The sequence below is a fragment of the Thamnophis sirtalis genome, unplaced genomic scaffold (genome assembly GCF_051295495.1).
Source record: "Thamnophis sirtalis isolate CommonGarterSnake01/CBP01778 unplaced genomic scaffold, rThaSir2_p1.2 scaffold_3, whole genome shotgun sequence".
NCBI lineage: Eukaryota > Metazoa > Chordata > Lepidosauria > Squamata > Natricidae > Thamnophis > Thamnophis sirtalis.
In genome coordinates, this window is record NW_028261383.1 from 9,772,191 (window position 1) to 9,791,004 (window position 18,814).

Genomic DNA, 18,814 nt, shown 5'->3' on the forward strand with positions numbered 1-18,814 from the left:
TGACCACACTCACTGCCTCCTCCACCTCAAGAATGATAAGACCTCCCAGCAATAAGGCCAAGTGCTTATTTCGGGAGGCAAAAGAAAATAAGACCCTGTCTTATTTTCGGGGAAACATGTTACAACACCAACAGCCCTTGTACTGAGCAGTCTGTACAACAGGGATAGCATGAGTGTTATGCAAATTGTTCTCTCTTGCTAAGTGCTTTGTTCAGCAACTGCCCAAGGATAATGACAATGCTGAAAAGGTACATTTACAGCCAGCTTCTGAGAAGCAAAGTCAATGGGAAGCTGGTAGTAAATTGAAAGTCAATGATCATGTGATGTCATGCTTAACCCACCTTTATTTACTTAACCACCACAGTGGAATGACTGACATCAGTCCAGCACAGACATGATACTTCGCTTGGTGACAGTGTTGTTCAGTGCTGGAGTTGATAGTCCCAATTGCGATAATTGCAGACTACCTATATTGTCTTCAAAAAAATTTGTCACACAATTCATTTAGGTAGTTCTATTACTTTTGTTTTATCGGTTTCTCATGAATTAATTTTCCTATGCCCATAAGAGGATGGAGATTGAGCAAATTCCTTTGTCTATGGAAATTCTCAGTCATCTAGGTCATGGTTGTCCCAAAGGTGCCTTTTTTTAAGAGGCAACTGGACTTTCTTATTTTTCTTTATTTGTAGGCTTTTTGCTTCTCATCCAAGAAGCTCTGAAGAAGCTTCTTGGAAGAGAAAAGTCTTCAAACAAAAACAACAAAGTCCAGTTGCCTCTTGAAAAAGCACTGTTGGGACAACAAATCCTTTTCCACACATCATACATTTATAATTTCTCACCAATGTGGATTATCTTGTGGCAACTGATTGTTCTGAACCTCTTTCCATGTTCCGGGCATTTTATATGAATTCTCTCTGGTATAGATGCATTTCTGCGAAAGAACAATTCTGTTCCCGTAGAAACTCTTTCCACAATTAGCACACTTAAATGGTTTCTCTCTGCGTAAACAATCAGAAGTTGACTGGGGCTATTTCCACATTCCGTACATTTCTATGGTTATACAATAGGGTCATATGAAGTTTCTGCTATTACGGAAACTCTTTCCACGGTCTACACACTTACCTGATTTCTCGCCTGAGTGAACCTTTCTATGGGTATTAAGTGCACTAATTTGTCTGAAGCATTTTCCACACTCAGTGCATTTGTATGGTTTCTCCCCTGTGTGGATCCTCTTGTGACGACTGAGGTGACTGCTGGTTGTGAAACTCTTTTCGCACTCCATGCACTTATATGGTTTCTCCCCCGTGTGGATTCTTTTATGGGAAGTCAGGGAACTTGAATTAGTGAAGCATTTCCCACACTCAGGGCATTTGTATCGTTTTTCCCCTGTGTGGATCCTTTTGTGGGAAATAAGGGAACTTGAATTAGAGAAGCATTTTCCACATTCATCGCATTTGTATGATTTCTCCCCTGTGTGGATCCTCCTGTGGTGACTAAGCGTACTGCTGCTTATGAAACCTTTTCCGCACTCCATACATTTATATGGTTTCTCCCCGGTGTGTAACCTTTTATGGGAAGTAAGATTGATACTCTTGCGGAAGCTCTTTCCGCACTCTGTGCATTGATATGGTTTTTCCCCCGTGTGGATTCTGTTATGTACAGTATAATTATACTTTTGACTGAAATTCTTTCCACATTCCCTGCACTCGTATGGTTTCTCCCCAGTGTGGATTCTTTTATGGGAAGTGAGAGAACCTGAATAGGTGAAGCACTTTCCACACTCTGTGCATTTATATGGTTTCTCCTTGCTGTGGAACCTTTTATGGGAAGTCAGAAAACCTGAACCTATGAAACACTTTCCACAATCCTGGCATTTATATGGTTTTTCCCCGCTATGAATCCTTTTATGGGAAGTGAGGGACCCTGGCATAGTGAAGCATTTTTCACACTCCTGGCATTTATATGGTTTCTCCCCCGTGTGGATCCTTGTATGGTAAGTTAGGTGTTTTACCGAACGGAAGCTCTTTCCACACTCCATACACTTATGTGGTTTAACTCCTGTGTGGATCCTTTTGTGATAAGTAAGGTGTTTTGCAGAGCGGAAGCTCTTTTCACACTCCACACACTTATATGGTTTCTCTCCTGTGTGGATCCTGTTATGAGCAATAAGGTCTTGGGAATCGTTGAAGCTCTTTCCACACTCCTCGCATTTATATGGTTTCTCCCCTGTGTGGATTCTTTTATGGGAAATAAGATGTTTTGCAGAACGGAAACTCTTTTCACAATCCGGACATTTATATGGTTTCTCCCCAGTGTGGATTCTGTTATGTACAGTATAATGATATTTTTGTCTGAAGTTCTTTCCACAGTCCTTGCAATGATATGGTTTCTCACCAGTGTGGATTCTTTTATGGCAAGTGAGGGAACCTGAATTGGTGAAGCACTTTCCACACTCTGTACATTTATATGGTTTCTCCTCGGTGTGGAACCTTCTATGAGAAGTAAGAAAACCTGAAGATCTGAAACTCTTCCCACATTCCTGGCATTGATATGGCTTTTCTCCAGTATGGATTCTTTTATGAGAAGTGAGGGAACCTGACATAGTGAAGCATTTTCCACATTCCTGGCATTTATATGGTTTCTCTCCAGTGTGGATCCTCTTATGGTAAATGAGGGAACCTGAGATAGTGAAGCGTTTTCCACAGTCTTGGCATTTGTATGGTTTCTCACCTGTGTGAATCCTATTATGGGAAGTGAGGCTTGTAGCGAAATGGAATCTTTTTCCACATTCCTTGCATTCGTATGGTTTTTCTCCTGTGTGGATCCTGCTATGGGAAGTAAGATAACTTGAGTCTCTGAAGCTCTTTCCACATTCCAGGCATTTATATGGTTTTTCTTCAACTTTTATGCCCTGACTTAAGATAAGATGATTAGTCCTTCTGAAGCATTTCCTGATTCTGTTTTGTTTTTCTACAGTGTGGCTACTGGAACAGTCACATAATTCCAATTCATCTCTGAGAATTTTTCCACACAATGGACACACTCCTTTTTCTTGGTGATCATCTTCAGCCAAGACATTGATATCGGCACACTGAAAAGGAGAGCATTTATCCAGCCCCACTTTTAACTGATTTTCCTTAGAATCTTTCTTTCCAAACATCTTCTCCACAACTTCCTTTACGCCTTTTGGGAAAGGTGCTGCTACCTCTTGTCCAGAAACCTCCATTTGCCTTTCATCACCTGTTTGGAACAGAAAAAAAAGAAAGCTGATACAAACTGAGGTGTGAAAGGGATCAAGCACCATTTGTGAGTGAGCTCCTGTTACTTGTCACAGCTTCTACCAACCTAGCAATTTGAAAGCATGTGAAAAGGCAAGTAGAAAAATAGGGACCACCTTGGTGGGAGGGTAACAGCATTCCGTGCACCTTCAGCGTTTAGTCATGCCAGTCACAGGACCATGGAGACGTCTTCGGACTGCATTGGCTCTTTGGCTTTGAAACAGTGATGAGCACCGCCCCCTAGAGTCAGGAACAACTAGCATGTATGTGCAATGGAAACCTTTGCCTTACCTAAGATCACATAATGCTCAAAGTAGTGAATGCAGCCCAGAAATAAAACTTCGGATTGCACTGGATCGCACAGCAATGATGAACATGAGTCAAATATGTAAAAACAAGGATATCTACCTGGCAACCATATGTAGGTTAGTCCATTCTATTATGTTCCCCGTAGTTACCTATGATTGTGAAAGTTGGATCTTATAAAAGCAAAACAGGAAGAAAATTGAGCTGTGGTGCTAGAGAAGGCTATTGTATATTCCTGGACAGATAACATGACTAACAACCAATATTGGAGCACATTATACCAGACAGGTCACTGAAAGGCAAAAATCACAAAACTGTGTCTCACTTATTTTTCCATGTCACCTGGAGCAATCCACTGGAGAAAAGAATTATATTTGGAAGAGTTAGTGGTAAAAGGAAATCAGGCCACCAAAGAAAATGTTGACTGACACCAGCTACTCAAAGAAGTAGTGCAAGATTGGAAGATGTGAAGACACCTACACATAGAATCGGCAAGAGTTCTACATGACTGAATGGGTAATATATCATCATGGAGGAACATTTTGGTTTAATTTTAATCTGAGAAAGAAGAAGTGCTGGGAGACCTGAACCTGAGCTTTAGTCTTCTTTTCATGAGTAAGATCTCCTTTAATTTTTTTTGGGGTGGGGGGATGATTTCCAGTCTGTGGGTATGTTCATTCATCTTAAGTTAACTCAGGAAAAAGAAGCATTGAAGAAAATGGGAGGGTGAGCTAGCTAGGTGGAATGTCCTATGTCTTGAGTCCCATCAGACAGTCTTCTCTAGCAGTCACATCCTTGTGATGCTCCCTGTGTTAACTGGGTTTCCAAATGCCATCAAACAGAAAACATAAAAAGGAAGAGAGAGCTTAAATTTATCCACAAAGTGGATCAGACAGCATTGGAAACTACATGGGAGGGTCCTCTTTCTGAAGAGACCATGAAGGTTTTTAGCCCATCTGTTAACCAAATAGGATTAGTAAAGCAGCCAAGGACACTCTTCTCCACTATATAAAAGAAGGAAATCAGCTGTTTATGTCTGGCTAGAAAATACCTTCCATTGTAATTTTAGTGCAGAAAAACAGAATCCCTTACTTAGAGAGGCAACGTTCCTTGCATTTTCCAACATGACTTCTCGATACAGGGTTTTTTGCTTCAAGTCCAACAGGGCCCATTCCTCCACGGAGAAAAACACAGCTACATCTTCAAAAGAAATGGAATTCTGAAACGAAAACAGCATGTTGTACAAACTCTCTTATTAAGGAACAATGCAACATTTCTTTTTAAAGAAAACTTCCTTCTTTCAAGTAAGATAAATAAACAAGTTCTTTGGAGAAAATGGGCAGAGCTATAGGCCTCAGATTGGAAATTCACCTGTGATAGAATTTTGTGATTTTGGCTAATTCTACAGGAGCAGCACTCCAAATTCCTTCTCTGTCAAGAGTCCTGGCTGACATTTCAGACACTGCCTTACGTTGTTCCCCAACACAATACTTACTGAAGAGGTCAGGAATGGTACCCCATTTTCTTCACTATCAGTTTGGTAGTGGGAGCGCATGTCTGGGCATGCACAGTCTGTGATGATGTCTGGGTGGGTGGGCGGAGCCTTGCGCCGCCGCCACTACTGGTTTGCCTGAACTGGTGAAAACCAGCAGAAGACCACCTCTGGAAGAGGTATATGAAGATACTTTGGGAGAGGTACCCTGGGAAGTACCATGAGATGCTGAGATGCTATCTATTTGCAGATAACATGGGTGGAAATTATAACGAACCGAATAACCATTGTGAGGCCACTGGAGTTGATTGACATATATCAAGATGCTATAGCTGAGAGAATATGCCAAAAGAAGTTTTGAGTAAACATCTGTGTTTATTCCAAACTAGTTCACCTTGAACTTTATATGACAACAAGACTCTTTTTGAATCATAAGCAAATGTGTGAAGCTATATGTAACCTTGTTCTTTGCACCTTCCATGTGGGAAGAATGTCTTTCAGGAAGAAACATTTTGTAGAAAGAAGCTATCTTGTTCCAAGATTGGTCCTGCATGGAAGGCACTCTGTAATATAACCACAGTCTATGTAATGTGTAGCAGTATAATTTGTTGTACATCATTGCCACAAGGTCCACGGATACAGATGAAATATGATCAAAACTCCTTGTTATTTATAGTGGGGACTGAGAAGAATAAAATGAAATATGCTATTGCAGAACTGTTTAAGAATAAATATGAATCTTGTCACATTATCAGAAATCAAAGCAGAATTCAAGGAAATACAGTTGGCAGACAACTAGAAAAGGAATAGTTGACTGTATACTATAAAATATAAACTGGAAATATTCCTTGTGGATCCTTTTAAGAACACCTTGGCATATGTCAGTAAACCACAGTAGCCTCAATCAAACTATCATCCTAATTTATTCCTAGTTTTCACTTCTACATCTCCATGAAATGTATTTCTACAATATTTAATAGGAGGGCTGTGAAAATATCTACATCCTGTAAAATATCTATATCCTCACATCTTGGACATAAATTGTTTCAACTTCTGCCCTCAAAACAATGCTATAGGACACTCTGCACACCAGAACAAGTAGAGACGACAGATTTTTCCTGAATGCCATCACTTTGCTTAACTAATTCCCACAATACTGTCAAATAATTTACTAAGACTGTATTATCATTATTCTTCTCTTTCTTCCTAACATCTATCTCTTCCCACTTATGACTATAACCATGTTGTTTGTATCTTTCAATTTATATTGTTTTATTTGTTTACAAGTATGATTTGATAGCTTATTAGTAACCTTGACTATCACTGTTCTATCTTTTTATTCTTGATGAATGTATTTTATTTTCCTTATGTACACTGACAGCATATGCACCAAAGACAAATTCCTTGTGTGTTCAAACACACTCGGCCAATAAAAATTCCATTCCTATATTTAACCTATGTTCTTTGAAACTACTTTGAAACAATAATATTACAGGGTCACACATTGCAGAGTTGAGACCAAAATTATATTACCAAGTACATTCTGCTCACTATCCAAAGAAGAAAAGAGTGGCTTTGTATTGTAAGATAGTTCCTCTTGAAAGAATTACCTTCACAAATACAGTGCTTTGTCACTTCTTATCGAAGTATAAGGAAGCTGCTTGTGAAAACAGACTCCTCTGTGCACATACAGACGCACGCGCGCACACACACACAGACGCACACACACACACACAGTGGACAGTGCTGGATCATGTTGAATGACATTTGCAGTTTGAGGAAAATATCTTCTTACCTTCTTTGAAAGCATAACTGCTGCTATCCCTCCACCACAGACAATAGATGTTCTGCAAGATACCATCGATGATGCTCTGGTCTCTGAGAATGAGAAAGAAAGAAAAAAGAACTGTTTGTGATAAAAACAGCCTTCCTAGATTCTCGAGCATTAAATTCAGAAAAAACATTCTTTGTGTATGCTGACTGAGGGGGCCAGCAGGCAGGAGTGCCTTTGAGCAGAGAACAGCCCATCTGGGTTGCTGGGATTAATGATGTACAGTAACCAGTCAACCTTCTGGTTCTCCTCTGATTCCCAGGAGGGGTCAAGATGCAACCTGAAGTGGGGAATTTGTGCCGTAAAGCACCGCAGAGATCCTAGATATCTTCAACGTCCTATCTGTCAATGACTACTTCAGCTTCAACTGTAATAATCCATGGGCAAACAATAGATAAGTAAACTGCTCCAAACTCGATTGCACAAAATACGACTTCAACAACAGAATGGTCAACGCCTGGAATGCACTACCCAATTCTGTTGTTAAATCCTGAAATCCCTGTAACTTTAACCTTAAACAGTTCACTTAGTGACTGTTTGAAGTTACAACAGCACTGGAAAAAAGTGACTTATGACCATTTTCATCACCCTTATGACCACTGCAGCATCCCCTATGGTCACGTGATTAACATTCGGATATTCAACAACTGACTCATTTATGATAGTTGCAGTATCCCAAGGTCATGTGATCCCTTTTTGACCTGCTGCCAAGCAAACTCCATGATTGTTAAATTCACTAAACAACTAGGTTACTAACTTAGCACCTGCAGTGATACACTGAACAAATGTGAAAAAGGTCATAAAAGCTGCCAAGACTCACTTAACAAATTTCTCGCTTAGCAACAGAAATTTTGGGCTCAATTTTGGGTGGAAACCCAGGCCTACCTGTTTGTTTATTGGATTTATATGCCACCCTTCTCCCAAAGGACTACCTTGCACATATGTGCTAGTCGTTCCCGACTCTAGGGGTGGTGTTCATCACCTTTTCAAAGCCGAAGAGCCAGCGCTGTCCCAAGAGATCTCCATGGTCATTTGGCCAGCATGACTAAATGCTGAAGGCGCACAAAACACTGTTACCGTCCCACCAAAGGTGGTTTCTATTTTTCTACTTGTATTTTTACATGCTTTCAAACTGCTAGGTTGGTAGAAGCTGTGACAAGTAACGGGAGCTCACTCTGTTACGTGGCGCTAAGGATTCGAACCGCCAAACTGCCGACCTTTCTGATCAACAAGCTCAGCACCTTAGCCACTGAGCCACCATGTTCCTGTACCTGTAATAACGGTTTTGTATCTGCAATAACACAGTACAAAAAATTAAAAATTAAAAAAAATCACGAAGGAAGGAAATGCAGGCATAGTCCATTTGAAGAATAAAGGGCATCAAAAGGAAGGAAGGGTTACCTGGTGATCTCTTCTGGGAGGGATCCTCGAGAGGGATTCCCTTAAACAGCAGCTCCAGGGAGGGATCGCCCGCCTTTCCTGCCATTGAAACTCAAGAGCTCCTGGACCCCAAAACTGCACCAGAGGAAAATCTCATAGGAAACGATCAGGAAGGGTCAGCAGAAAGAACCCCACAAGGAGAAAGGCGACTGCCTTGCAGGAACAATCTTAGTAGTCACCCAATAAGAAGCACCCCCCCGATTGCAACCAGAAATGACGGAAAGGAAGGGAGGGGAAGGAGGGGGCTTTCTCGCATCTGGGAAGCCTTTGGAAATTGCAACCAGAGAGTGCTTCTCCCTAGAGAGGCCTCCTCGGGCAATTCTTCCCCCCATTCCCTGTCCAGGTCCTCCAAGATGTTGGGAGGCAGCCAGTAAAGGATTTTTTAAAGCGCGAATTTGGATTTTTTCCCCCGATCTCTGTCTGGATTTGTAATGTTTTTATTATTTTGAAATTTAAAGGAATGTATGTTTTTCTGTACTGTACATTCTATTATCTTGTATAGATATTGAAACCGATGTACACTGAAGGGACCTGAGTGGCGAAGACGCGCCTCCAAAATTATGAACCTCATTGGTCGGCTGTATGTCAGTCATATTGGGACTGGAGTCATTGTTCCACCCAGTAGAGGGGGCAGATTTCTGGGCCGGATATTTGACTTTGGCACCGGAAGAAGCGCCTGCCGCCTCCCCCCTCTCTCTTTCTAAGACTATTATGCAGCCATAGAGCCTCACTCACTGGGACCGCTATTAGTGTTTCACTGTAGTTTGTGCGAATGCTCTCAAGTTCCAATATATATTTTCAGTATTACAACCTGCACGCTTATTAACAAAGATGTTGCCAAAGGGGAGGCGGAGGTGGGGGATTAACATTGTATATGAAATCATTTAAAAATGAATAACTACAAGAATATGAATGTAAAGCCTGGCTAAGAGAGGGCAGTGCTAATGAAAAAAACAAACCAGCGATTATGTATACTGTAAAATTTCATAACTGTTGCAGGTTTCCAGCATCATGTATCATAACATGCTTTGTGACCATCCCAGCTGGTTTCTAACAAAAGAACTCAATGGAAAAACTGAATTGGCTTAAAGATGTTGTGATTGACTTGACTTTACCCCAAAAGTTCATAAAATTGGGCAGATCTTAGCAACCACCTTGGCTCAGCAACAGATCCAGTTCCAATTGTGGTCACAAGTCAATGGCTTCCTCTATACATCAGAGGAAGCAAAGCCAGCTGCCTTTTGCATTTCAAATTTTGTGCTTGAACCAAGTGCCACAGACATCCTTACCTTGTGGTTTCCTCAGCAAAGGGGTCAGAGTCCTATTTGACATTGCAACGTGATACTCATTCAAGTACCACGTTGAGTGACATGGGTGAAGGGTGTGTGGCTCAGTGATTAAGACACTGAGCTTGTCGATCAGAAGGATAGCAGTTCAGGGGTTCTAGTCCCTAGCACTACGTAATGGAGTGAGCTCCCATTACTTGTCCCAGCTTCTGCCAACCTAGCAGTTCAAAAGCATGTAAAAATGCAAGTAGAAAAATAGGAACCACTTTTGGTGGGAAGGCAAGGGTTCCGTATGCCTTTGGCATTTAGTCATGCCGGCCACATGACCACAGCAATGTCTTCAGACAGCACTGGCTCTTCGGCTTTGAAATAGCCACCACCTTTCATGAAATGTATTCTTTTGGATGCCTTATTAAATCCCTTGCTGTCTGCAAGTTATAACTAAAAGATTTATATTTATTGGGACTGCAAAGGTAAACTGAAACTCAACATTAGAGAACTCCTGAGGTACTACAACCAGTCATCGTTCATTACAAGCTACTTTTCTAATTGATGAAAACAGTCAGTAATGATTCAAACTCTTCTCAATCTGAGAATCTCTGGATGGCATCCCTAAGATTTACAGGGCTGGACTTCACTTGAATCAGGATGAAAACATAGCTCTATAATTAAGTAGAGAATATTAAAGGGGGGGGGGAAGCTTTCATCTTAAGTCTTGGTATTCCTTTCTTGGCCCTGTATTTAAAAGTGTATTTAGAAAGAATGAAACTTTTAAGACTGACATTTTATAAAACATTTTTTTTGAAAGCAGGAAAGAAAACAAAAAGATAGATCTTTATTCAGTTACATAGTGACAGCAAAGCCAAGGTTGCCTTAGGACCAACCTGGTGTTTTCTTCATCCCAAGAGTGAGGAAGACAAACCTTGTACTGAGCAGTCTGTACAACAGGGATAGCAGGAGTGTTATGCTGTGCCTTTTCTCTCTTGCCAATTGCCCTGTTCAACAACTGTTCAAATAAAAATGCTGAAAAAAATACATTTACAACCAGTTCTTGAACATAGGGCCATTACATCATTCTTGTGGTCAAATGCAGCCAGCTTCACAGATGCTTCTGACAAGCAGTGTCAATTTCAAGTCATGGTCATGTGATGTTATGCTTATCCTGCAGTTATTTGCATTGGTTAACACCATTGTGAAATTATTGACATCAGTCCAGCGCAGACACGACACCTTTAGTGAAAATGTCATTTAGTGATAGTTGCCAATCATAATTTCAATAATTGTGATCTACCTGTAGTGTTTTTGTCACACAATTCATTTAGGGGTGCTATTATTTTTGTATTTTGTAAGTTTCTCATAAACTAATTTTCCCATAAGGTGACTGATGTTGAGTAAACCCTTTCCACACAGTTTATGATTTCTTACCAGTGTGGATCTTTTTGTGGGAACTGAGGTCACTACTGGTTGTGAAGCTCTTTCACATTCCAAGCATTTATATGGATTCTCTCCAGTATCAATGCTTTTATGGGAAAGAACAATTCTGTTGTGGAAACACTTTCCGCAATTTTCCATATACAGTCCATAGTTTTATAATAGGATCATATGAAATTTCTAGTAACACAGAAACTCTTTCCACAGTCTACACAACTATACCCAATTTTTTCTCAGAGTGAATCTTTCTATGTTTCTTAAGTGCATTACTTTGTATGAAGCTTTTTCCACACTCAGTGCATTTATATGGTTTCTCCCCTGTGTGGATCCTCTTGTGACGACTGAGGTGACTGCTGGTTGTGAAACCCTTTTTGCATTCCATGCACTTATATGGTTTCTCCCCTGTGTGGATTCTTTTATGGGAAGTCAGGGAACTTAAATTAATGAAGCACTTTTCACACTCCGTGCATTTGTGTTGTTTTGCCTCAGTGTGGATTCTTTTATCAGAAAAAAGGAAAGTTGAATTAGAGAAGCATTTTCCAAATTCACTGCATTTGCATACTTCCCCTGCATGGCTCCATCTGTGTTGATAAAGCATACTACTGGTTATTAAACTTTTTCCACACTCTGTGCATTTATATGGCTTATCCTCGGTGTGGAACCTTTTATGGAAAGTCAGAAAACTTGAAGCTGTGAAACAGTTTCCACAGTCCTGGCATTTATATGGTTTCTTACCTATGTGAATCCTATTATGGGAAATAAAGCTCCTGGCAAAACGGAAACTCTTTTTACATTCCTTGCATTCATATGGTTTTTCTCCTGTGTGGATCCTTTTATGGGAAGTCAGATAACTTGAATCTCTGAAGCTCTTCCCACACTCCAGGCATTTATATGGTTTCCCGCCGCTATGGATCCTTTTATGGGAAGTGAGGGAACCCGGCATAGTGAAGCATTTTCCACATTCCTGGCATCTATATGGTTTCTCCCCTGTATGGATCCTTATATGATAAGTAAGGGGTTTTGAAGAACGAAAGCTCTTTCCACACTCCTTACACTTATATGGTTTCTCTCCTGTGTGGATCCTGTTATGATCAGTTAGGACCTGAGAGTTGTTGAAGCTCTTTCCACACTCCTGGCATTTATATGGTTTCTCCCCAGTGTGGATTCTATGATGTGAAATAAGATTTCTTGCAGAACTGAAAGTCTTTCCACACTCCTGACATTTATATGGTTTCTCCCCAGTATGGATTCTGTTATGTACGATATAATGAATTTTTTGTCTGAAGCGCTTTCCACAGTTCTTGCACTGATATGGTTTCTCTCCTGTGTGGATCTTTTTATGGCGAGTGAGAGACCCTGAACTTGTGAAGCTCTTTCCACATTCCTGGCATTTATATGGTTTCTCTCCAGTGTGGATCCATTTATGCTGAGTGAGGGAACCCGAGAGAGTGAAACGTTTTCCACAGTCTTGGCATTCGTATGGTTTCTCACCTGTGTGAATCCTATTGTGGCAAGTGAGGCTTGTGGCAAACTGGAATCTCTTTCCACATTCCTTGCATTCATATGGTTTTTCTCCTGTATGGAGCCTTTTATGGGAAGTAAGATGACTTGAGACTCTGAAGCTCTTCCCACACTCCAGGCATTTATATGGTTTTTCTCCAACTTTTATTCTCTGAGATAAGATAACAGGAATGGTTCTTGTGGAGCTTGTATTTTGTTTTTGGACAGTATCACTTCTGGAACAATAACATAATTCTGATTCATCTCTCAGTATTTTTCCATACCACGGACACACTCCCTTTTTTGGGTGATCATCTTCAGCCATGAACACACTGAAATCTGCATACTGAAAATTAGAGTATTTCTCCAGCCCCACTTTTAACTGATTTTCCTCAGAATCTTTCTTTCCAAACATCCTCTCCAGAACTTCCTTTCTCTCTTTTGGAAAAGGTATTGCTGCTTCTTGGCCTTCCATCTTCCATCCATCACCTGCTTGGAACAGAAAAAAAGGAAAGTTGGCACAAACTGTGATATGGAAGGGATCAAGCACCATTGTTGGATCCCTTCTTTGAACATTACACAAACTCCCACCACCTCTTCTTTCTTTTAGCTCTTTTGTGATTCTTCTCCTTGCTTCTGTCAGAATCTTTTGAAAACATGAGGCTACGCTTGTGTTGTGTTGAAGTAAGATCTCCTATAGGCTTCCCTCTTGCTCTGCAGGCTACAAAATGCAAACCTAAATTCTTTGGGGTAAATTATTCTCATGGTGGGGCACCATCACCTCTGCTATTCCTTCAGATTCAGCTCCAAGGAAGCAAGAGGGACTCTTGAACAGAGCCTGTGTTCATTAATGGACTTGATAAGAGAAACCATGTTGGTTTATTTTTCAGGGGAAGGGAGAAGTGTTCAACCTGAGAATTGATGTCTAACTTTCTTTTCATGATGAGGATGGTGTCCCTTGGGGAAAAAAGTGATTCTCAGTCTGAACTTAAGAAAAGAAAAGTGAATAGGAACTAGAGCCTCTTGATGCAGGTGAAGAAGAACAGTGCAAAAGTTGGCTTGAAACTCAACATTAAGAAAACTAAGATCATGGCACCCTGCCCTCTCAATTCCTGGCAAATAGATGGGGAAGAAATGAAGGTAGTGACAGATTTTATTTTCCCAGGCACCAAGATCACCGCAGATGGGGATTGCAGCCAAGAAATTAAGATGCTTGCTCCTGTGGAGGAAAGCTATGGCAAATCCTACAGCATACTAAAAAGCAGAGACATCACCCTGTCAACAAAAGTGTGTATAGTCATGGTTTTTCATGACTTGCAATGTATAGCTGTGAAGGTTGGACCATAGGAAAGGCTGAGCACAAAAAAATTGAGACCTTTGAAATATGGTGCTGGAGAAGACCTGCGAGTCCCTTGAACTGCAAGATCATCAAACCAGTCAGTCCTAGAGGAGATCAACCCTGACTGCTCTTTAGAAGACCAGATCCTGAAGATGAAATTCAAATAGTTTGGCCACCTAATGAGAAGGAAGGACTCGCTGGAGAAGAGCCTAATGCTGGGAAAGACTGAGGGCAAAAGAAGAAAGGGACAACAGAGAATGAATTGGCTGGATGGAGTCACCGAAGCAGTTGGTGTGAGCTTAAATGGACTCCAGAGGATGGTAGAGGACAGGAAGGCCTGGAGGATCATTGTCCATGGGTTGGACACAACTTCGCAATTAACAACAAGAAAAAGAAGAAAGTGGGAAGAGGAGCCATCTCCCTGGAATGTCTCATGCCTTGAATACCTAGCCCATCAAAATTACCAGTTCTCTAGCAGACACATCCGTGTGATGCTCCTGTGTGATTAATAGAGTTTCCAAATGCCATTGTTACAGGCAGATGATATAAAAAGAAGAAGAGAGCTCTTACCTACAATGTGGGAAGACAGGTTTGGAAACTAGAGAAGGACTCCTTTCCTCTTTCTAGAGAGAGCATGAAGGTTTTATACCATCTGTTAACCAAATAGGATTAGAAAGACACACTCTCTTCCACTCTAGGAAAAGAAGAGGGTAGCATTTCCTCTGAGAAAGAAATTAACTGCTTATATCTGGCTACAAAATACCTTCCACTGCAAATTTCAGAATTGAATTTCAGTATTCCAGAAAAACAGAATCCCTTACTTAGAGAGGCCAGGTTCCTTGAGTTGTCCAGCATGACCTCTCTATGCAGTTTTTTTTGCTCCAAATCCAGCAGGGCCCATTCTTCCATGGAGAAAAACACAGCTATATCTTCAAAACAAATGGAATTCTGAAACAAGAACAGCACATTGTACAAACTTTCTTATTAAGGAACAGCTGAATAATCTAAACAGAAAATATTATTTTCTTCAGAATGCCGCTATAGGGCATTGCATGCCAAAACAACTAGACACAGCGACAGTTTCTTCCCATTGTGCTATCACTCTGCTAAACAACTAATTCTTACAGTACTGTCTAAGTATATTTACCCATATTATTATCCTTCTTCATTATTACTCTCTCATTATTATTATTATTCTGTTGTTTTGCATCTACATTGAGAGCTGCGGCATCAGAGACAAATTCCCTGTGTGTCTAATCACACTTGGCCAAATACAGTATTCTATTCTTATTCATTTCTATTCCTATTTCTACTTGTATTCCTATTGAAAGAAAACGTCCTGCTTTTAACTAGGATTAATAAACAACTTCCCTGGAGAAAATAGGCAGAGCAACAGGTTTCTTATTGGCAATACACCTGCTACAACCTTTCATGATTTTGGCCAATTCGACAGGAGCAGCACCCCAAATTTCTTCTCTGCCAAAAGAAAGAGGGAGAGATTTTCCTACCTTCCTTGGAAGCCCAAGTTCTTCTATTCCTCCAGCACACAAAATAGATGTTTCAGAAGATACCATCTGTGTTGCTGTGTCCTCTAAGAGTGAGAAAAAAACCACAATAATTATTTGTTATAAACATATGGAGCCTCAAATGCAAAATATCTGTTCTGTTTATGCTGACCAGAGGATTGGCAGACATGAGTACCTCATGGCCAGAGAGCAACCTATCTGTCTGGGTTACTGAGACTAATAAAGTTGTGTGAACATGGGAGTTGACAGATGCCTAGGTATGGACTTTGTGTCAAGTGATACTTCTGTCAGTCATGAGAGACCAAGAAAGATCCAGTGGAGATATGGGAGATTGTATCTTCAAGCAGATCCCACCTCATATCCCTTGGAGATGAGTGGAGTGTTTTGACCTCTCTCCTGCCTGTCAGATAATTTGGAAAGAGGACAAAAACTTTTTTTCACAATAGGGCTCACCCTTTGGAATACCTTACAAAGGGGCAAATCCTTTTTAGATGCACGCTGTCACAAGACTTTCTTGAGTGGCAATATAAAAAATAAAATAAAAACCACAGTATCTAAAATCCTGAACATGAATTCAGGAAAAAAAGAGACTCAGACAAAATAAATCCGGAGGATTAAACGGTATCAGAAGGACCCTTTACCTGTTGATGTCTTCCAAGATTGATCCTCCTGATCGACTCCCCCAAATGGCAGCTCCAGAGAGGGATCAACCCCCTTTTCTATGGACAGTCCGGCAGCCATTTAAGTCTATAAAGTTTTCTGGACCTGAAACAGCACCAGAGATAATTCCACCAGGAATAAATCAGCAAGGTCCAGCAGAATAATCTCTGCAAGGAGAGAGGGGCAGTGTGCAATCTTATGAGGGACCCTTGAAAAAGCACTTAAAAATCCAATTTTGAAGAATTACCCATGAGTCACAGCCAGGACTCCTCCTTCTGCCCCTTTGGGAGTTTATTTATTCTCCCTGCTGGGATGGGAAAATAAATCCAAAGATTTTCCTTGATTGAAAAAAACAACCTCTTTTCTTTCTGCTTCCATTCACTTTTCTTATCTCCGCTTTCACCCCACCCCGTTCTTTTGTGGTGGTCTAATGTTTTTAAATCTTTTCAACACTTGGCAAACTGCCCAGAGTCCCTGCAAATGCCGCAGTATGTAAGCAGAATCGATTATTATTGTCCCAATTGATGCTTCTGCTTCCCCATGCTAAGAGGGAAAAAGGGGGAGCACGTAAAACAGACACAAATACACACACCTTGTATTCCAGAGGTTTTTTCCAAAGATGCTCCTCCAAAAAGCGCGGCCGTTTGGAAGCGTCCCGTCAAAGGCAAAGATGAATCTCGGGGTTAGTCGGATCCTTGGGATGGGGAGCTCCCCTCGCACCCGCCCTCGAAGATCAACCCTCCGATCCTCAAGAGAGACGCGCAGGGGAGAATCCCCTCCGCCTTCCCGGCACAGCCGCGCAACTGCATCCGCGTACATGCGCCTCCCTCCCCGGAAGGTCTCCCTTCGGGTTTGGGGTGGGGCGGGGGCACTGCAGGCACCGCGCGGGTCTCCCTCCTCGGGCTCTTTTCGCCCAACCCCGTTCAGGTCCTCCGTAATCCTGAAGTTTGGGTTTTAGATTTAGGTTCTCTCTCGAAGGTCGTTTTCAATTTAGTTTCTGAAGGTTTAATTACCAGACTAGGTAACATCAGCAGCAGGATTGTCAAGTCCAATTCTCCTTGGCTTATACATCTCTTGCTATATTTAAATTCTAAGCAGCTGATTGGTTCTTTTTTGATTGGTTGTTCAAATAGTCTGGTTTCTTATATATGCTGGATCTAAGTCAGTGGTGAAATTCAATTTTTTTACTACCGGTTCTGTGAGCATGGCTTGGTGGGCGTGGCAAGCGGAAGATACTGCAAAATCTCTATTCCCAACCCACTCTGAAGCCAGCCAGAGGTGGTACTTGCTGGTTCTCGGAACTACTCAAAATTTCTGCTACCGAATCTCCAGAACCTGCTGATTTTCACCCCTTATCTAAGTCAATGTCATTAAGTTTAAGCTAAGCATCTGGATGCAAAGGAAGTGCAGAGTGCAGAGTCCTGAAACAATCCCTATTGCCTCTAGTGGTCAAAGGAGTATTATTGCAATGTTGAGTCATCCCAGAAAGGCTAGATTTGGTGAACAGTATGGATAAATGCTAAGAATTCCCTCCCGCATGAGACCTACCCCCTCCCACGTTTGCGTGCACAACCCCCTCCCCCCGCCCTATTTTGGGCCTAGCAGCCCTCCCTAAAGCCCCCCCCCCCCCCCAGGCCAGAAACAGCTCGTTTCAGGACTTCCGGTAGGCCTATTTTTCACCCTCCCCAGGCTCCAGAGGTTTTCCTGGAGCCTGGGGGGGGGGGGGGAATGGCCTCCCCCAGCCCCCAGGAGGCCAGAAATGGCCCATTTCAGACAGCCCATTTTTCAGCCTCCCAGAACCTCTGTGTGAACCCTGTATTACCTGGCATCTAAAACAGGCAGCATGGAGACTCCTGGGAGGGGTGGCGTGAGAGGGGCCAGCCGAAAATCAAAAAGGGAACCATTGGAGAAAATAGGAGGGGTTACAGTTGGTAGATCCCTTCTTCAGAGGACCTGGAAGATCAGACAGGCCACTTCTCTAGTAGTTACATCCTTGTGATAAACCCATGGACTCTTATTGGGTTCTTAAGTGCCATCATTATAGACCCATGATGGTGAACCTATGGCATGCGTGCCACAGGTGGCACGCAGAGACACACTCCCCACTTTACACTCACATTAACCAATCACAGTAGAAATAGCCTCATGCAGCAGACAGCTCTCTCCAACCAATCAACTATAGTACAACTCCACTGTTCCAGCTACTAAATTTCAATATCTTTTGCTATTTTCAATAGTGGTGTGTTAATCGTATTATGTCAGATTCATGGAGTTGGAGGAGACCTTGTAGGTCATCTAATCTAACCCTGTGCCTGAGCAGGAGAGCCTAACAGAATCCTTTACCTAAGGAGGCCATGTTCCTCTTGATTTCCAGCATGACCTCTTGGTATAAGGCTTTTTGCTCAGAATCCAGCAGGGCCCACTCCTCCACAGAGAAAAACAGAGCTACATCCTCAAATGATACCAAATCCTGACACAGGGAGACGAAAAAAACACAACATATTCCATCAATATTCCTAACAATGAACACTTCAATGAACTACTTGAAAGTCCGTTTCTTGATGACCATATTTCACCTGCAGAGTTTCCAGACAGGGCAAATTTGAATCGTTTCTGGAGAACCTTTTCAAAAACATAAAGTGCAAAGAGCCTCTGGCTCAGTGGTGGGTTCCGGCTCTCATCGCAACTGGTATGCTGTGCACAGGGCCGGGCGTGCTAATCAGGC

General features: G+C 41.7%; 1 protein-coding gene across 3 annotated transcripts; it reads right to left on the minus strand.

Annotated features, from left to right (window-relative positions):
- Positions 1-258: 258 nt before the first annotated feature.
- On the minus strand, positions 259-17,715 carry LOC106555205 (uncharacterized). 3 transcript variants are annotated; one of them, XM_087708311.1, is made up of 7 exons: positions 16,682-17,715; positions 16,071-16,194; positions 15,412-15,494; positions 14,725-14,851; positions 6,872-6,954; positions 4,677-4,803; positions 259-3,240 (listed from the first exon to the last, which is right to left on the minus strand). In XM_087708311.1, exons 2-7 carry the CDS (start codon positions 16,168-16,170, stop codon positions 1,070-1,072), a joined length of 2,691 nt encoding a protein of 896 aa, XP_087564437.1. In that variant the 5' UTR covers positions 16,171-16,194; positions 16,682-17,715; the 3' UTR covers positions 259-1,069. The 3 variants fall into 3 exon arrangements, with proteins under 3 accessions (XP_087564437.1, XP_087564435.1, XP_087564436.1); XM_087708309.1 differs by lacking the exons at positions 14,725-14,851; positions 15,412-15,494; positions 16,071-16,194; positions 16,682-17,715 and adding an exon at positions 8,309-8,642; XM_087708310.1 differs by lacking the exons at positions 14,725-14,851; positions 15,412-15,494; positions 16,071-16,194; positions 16,682-17,715 and having other exon boundaries at positions 4,677-4,784; positions 6,872-6,951.
- Positions 17,716-18,814: the final 1,099 nt, after the last annotated feature.

Coding starts and splice junctions, on each gene's coding strand:
- LOC106555205 (XM_087708311.1), bottom strand. CDS start 16,170: ATGGCTGCCGGACTGTCCATAGAAAAGGGGGTTGATCCCTCTCTGGAG. Junction 15,495..16,070: donor ATCTTGGAAGACATCAACAG/GTAAAGGGTCCT, acceptor TCTCACTCTTAG/AGGACACAGCAACACAGATG. Junction 4,804..6,871: donor CAGTTATGCTTTCAAAGAAG/GTAAGAAGATAT, acceptor TTTTCGTTTCAG/AATTCCATTTCTTTTGAAGA.